General features: G+C 37.1%; 1 protein-coding gene across 1 annotated transcript; it reads left to right on the forward strand.

Moving 5' to 3' along the window:
* The first annotated feature begins 201 nt into the window (after positions 1-201).
* Positions 202-1,607, forward strand: LOC5569097 (UPF0160 protein). The gene is made up of 2 exons (XM_001658275.2): positions 202-695; positions 786-1,607. Exons 1-2 carry the CDS (start codon positions 235-237, stop codon positions 1,528-1,530), a joined length of 1,206 nt encoding a protein of 401 aa, XP_001658325.1. The 5' UTR covers positions 202-234; the 3' UTR covers positions 1,531-1,607.
* The last annotated feature ends 2,734 nt before the right edge of the window (positions 1,608-4,341 follow it).

Below are 4,341 nucleotides of genomic sequence, written 5' to 3' on the forward strand. Positions count from 1 at the left end.
ATTGCTTCGACATTCAATTACAATACGCTGTATTGTATCCAATACGTTATATTGTACATTAATCGTTTATTCTATTCACTGAATGATACGTTTTTATCCGGGTGGACTCGAGTAAATTTAGTACACCGGTGGATTAGACCATACAGTGCAGAGCCCCATTGCCTCACCCCTCGAAATGTTTTCTTCGATGCGTGTTGTTCTTCTTTGGTCCTCTACCCCGCACACGCGACCAAAATGCTACGACAGCTGTCAAAAGTAGTTCCCGGGCTTGAACTGCTACGATCTTCTTCTACTAGCATCGGAATATTACCGGCAACTTGCAATCTTTCGCGAACAACGCTTCCCAAAAGGCAATCTATCCTCCGAACAACAATCTTCAGAATGTCCACCGAGGCTCAGGATACAAAGCGCTTCAAGGAAGATGACAGCACCCGTCAGCTGGTAATCGGAACGCACGATGGCATATTCCACTGTGACGAAGTGTTGGCCTGTTTCATGCTACAGCAACTGCCCAAATATGCCAACGCTACCGTCACCCGGACCCGAAAGCAGGAGTTGCTGGATCAGTGCGACATTGTGGTGGATGTTGGGGCCGTGTTTGATCGGGACCAAAATAGGTTCGACCATCATCAGGCAAGCTTTAACGATACGCTGAACTCGCTGCGACCGGAACTCAAAGTTAAGCGGGAAATTCGGTAAGTAGGGTGAGGGATCTTATGTTTGATCCTGTATTAGTTTTCGACCCATTGCTGTATTATTATAAGTAATTATTGTATGATTTACAGACTAAGTTCTGCCGGGCTGATCTACACCTATTTCGGAGAGGATGTAATACGCCAGATTCTGAAGGCGAACGGAATTGAAAGCGCGAGTGACGACTTGGTTCGGGGAGTCTTCCGTAAACTGTACGACACCTTGATAGCGGAAATCGATGCCATCGACAATGGAGTTCCGATGTTCGATGGAGAGCCCAAGTACTCAATTAACACCCACCTAAGCGCACGTGTAAGTCACTTTAATCCGGCTTGGAACGAAGATGCTGGCGACGACACGGATGCCATGAAGCGATTCGAGAAGGCCAAGGCTTACGTCGGACAAGAGTTCATCGACAAGGTGCTGTATTACGCCGTTAGATGGTGGCCAGCTAGGGAATTGGTCGAAAATGCCGTTAAAAAGCGCATGGAAGTGCACGCTTCCGGTGAGATTCTGGAACTGGAAATGCTCTGTCCGTGGAAGGAGCACTTGTACGAATTGGAAGACCAGTACGATATTGCCGGAGTTCCAAAGTACGTAATATACTTCAACAAAGAAAATGATTGGCGCGTGATTTGCGTACCACTTCAACCTGCTAGCTTCGTATGCAGGAAGTTCCTAGCTGCCCCATGGCGTGGAGTGCGCGACAAGGAACTGGAGAGTGTGTCCGGTATTGAAGGAATCACATTCTGCCACCAAACGGGATTCATCGGAGGAAACACAACGAGAGAAGGCGCTTTGAAGATGGCGGTAGCTAGCTTAGAGGCAAAGGAATAAAGTTTTTGGCTCAACATAAGGCAGTGCGGGAAATCATTGTACTCATCAATTATACCCTATAAACTTGAAGAAGCAAATTTTAATATCTACTCCATATATCGGTTCGAAAAATTATCACCATATTTTACTGAAAATAAGAACTTTGATAGCCTTCCTGCGTGAAAAAAGAGATCAAACAGAAACTAAAAGATAAGAGTTTAATTCCTCATGAAATTCGACCAGATATTTCTCTAAAACCGGATCTTTCCTTGTGACATTACGACAAGTATTATTGCTCACATTACTGAATGTGTTTTCTACAGGAATTTCAGCAGAACTTAATACAGGTATTTTCCAAAAGTTTGATTCAGACTTTAGGTACTCCGGATTTTTTTCAGAATTTTACTTCCTAACGAATTCCTCCTGGAATTTTATTTTAGATACCTAACCCCGAGAGTTCAACCTGCATTTTTTTCTAATGATAATCATAGAAATTACCTTGGAAATTCCATCAGGAATTCCTCCAAAGATTTTTTGTTTTACTCAGTGATTCCTCCATTCATTTCCCTATCAGGTATCAGGAGGTCGGCTCCACCAATTAACAGGGTGGGCACGTTCCCCACCAGTTAAGAAATTTGTGCCATCGCCATATTTGAGCCCTTTTTCATCATCTACCCGATGAGAGGAGAAAGGGAAGGGAAAGATCGGAGGAAATACAGTGGCCCAATTTCATATTCGTACAGGTAACTGTTTCCACATCAAGTTAGTAAAAAACTATTAAATGAAGTATTGAGCTACAAATATTTTATCCACATTGAAGGTAATAGGTGTCATCTATTGTTTGCCAATCACAAAATGTTTCCATTTACATTCATCTTTGGATTAATAGAAAAGTATTGAATTGATGTCTAAAATTCGCCCAATTCCATATTCGTACACCTACCAAAATTCAAACGCACAACGTTCAAAACTAAATTTAGAAGCTCTATTTGATTACTGAAGTGCTTTATTATGATGTTCAGATGTAGTGAAATACATTTGGATGTAGTGAAATACATTTGAAATTTAGGTAAAATTATGAGAAATGCCAGTTTTCCAATGATTTTTGCTATAAAATCCAATAATTCGAACAATAACGTTTATTTTTGTCATTGGATCCAATCTATAGATTATACTCGTAAGCTCTGATAGAAATTTAGTTGAAATATATACAGAAATCATTAACAGTTTTTATCCCTTTTGAGTTCAGGAAATTGTTGTGCCATAAGCTCAAAACTCTTCTAAAATGATATTTTTAATCAATGTAAACCAAATTTTCATTCTAAACAACAGTTAAATGATAATTTTTAATTTGTCTGTGAAAATAATTTGAACTACGAACTTCGTTTTACAATAAAGTACCCTAAACTACGCTGTACATACCTTCACATAATTGATGTCATCGTAATATTCAATTATCTTTGAAATAATGTTCAAATTATATTCAAAATAGCACCCTATTTTGCAATTTATTGATTTTATAAGAAAAATACAAAATAACTTGAATGAGTAGAGAGCATTGATATACTATTTAATAGAATATATCCTGTTGTTTTCATCATTTCAAAAAACGTTTGTGTTGCGGTTATTGCAATAATATTTATTCTATAAATCTCAATAATCATGTTTGGTAGTAAAATGTAAATTAAAAATGATAATTACGCAATGTTTTGATAGGAACATTAACTATGGATTATGTATATACATTTAGGAGCCAAACATAAAGAAATTGACTAAAATTTTTGGTTTTGGATTTGTTATAAAAGTTATATTACCTAAGATTCAAAAGTATAAGTTATCGATATCCACTCCTAGCTACTCTAAAACTGATTATAATTTTTTGAAACTTGTGCAATATTCGCAGTTATCATTCTTAAGGAAGTGATGTTGAAAAAAATGCAAATTATTGTTCGATTTACCGAATATTTTAGCAAAAAAACATGGAAAAACTGGTATTTTTCTTAAATTTACTTAAGTTTCAAATATGTCCGCTTATAAATTTTCCAAATGTATTCTACTGCATCTGAACAACACAACGAAGAGCTTAAGTAATCATCTAGTCCATTAAAAATTAGTTTTGAATGCTGTATATTTCTTTTTTGTTAGGTGTACGAATATGGAATTGGGTCAATTATAGACACAATCTCAATACTTTTCCATTATTCCAAAGATTTAAGCAAATGAATACAGTTTGTCATTGTTAAACAATAGATGACACCCTTGACATTTGTTATTGATAAAGTATATCGAAGTCCATGCTCCATTTAATAGTTTTATACCAACTTGATATGAAAACAGTGCCCCGTACGAAAATGAAATTGAGTCACTGTAGGAGTGGGGTTCTTTGAAGAGGGAAGATCGCATAAGCGAAATGAGAGCATGTGGAATCATACCATAATGGGTTCGAACAGCGCCCTAAAAAGGGCACTGCAAAACGCATGAGCGTAATGAGAGCCTAGAGCTCATTTTTTCTTTTTTTTCTTATCTGTAGAGCCTTTTAACCACTGCTTCCATTATTTAGGAATATTGTGGTATAGCCCATATTTTATTTGGTGCTCATCAAATATCTTTTCACAATTCTAGCGTAACATTTGAAAAGGGCCTATCTGCAAAACGTAAACATTGAGAAATTCTCAATTGAAGATTCCGTACCATATTTATAATTCCTATTTTAAACCCATTCGCATTTTTACTAGTTTCATACCTGTGTTCGACACCCATTAAAGTCTGTTGCGTGGCCCATTATGTTTCTAATCTCAAATAACACAACAACTCGTGAAAATTGTTGAATTC

The sequence above is a fragment of the Aedes aegypti genome, chromosome 3 (genome assembly GCF_002204515.2).
Source record: "Aedes aegypti strain LVP_AGWG chromosome 3, AaegL5.0 Primary Assembly, whole genome shotgun sequence".
Taxonomy (NCBI): Eukaryota; Metazoa; Arthropoda; class Insecta; order Diptera; family Culicidae; genus Aedes; species Aedes aegypti.

Bases quoted from the DNA above. Each gene is read 5' to 3' on its own strand.
- LOC5569097 (XM_001658275.2), top strand. From the start codon at position 235: ATGCTACGACAGCTGTCAAAAGTAGTTCCCGGGCTTGAACTGCTACGA. The intron at 696-785 runs GTAAGTAGGGTG...TATGATTTACAG, and splicing joins AAAGTTAAGCGGGAAATTCG to ACTAAGTTCTGCCGGGCTGA.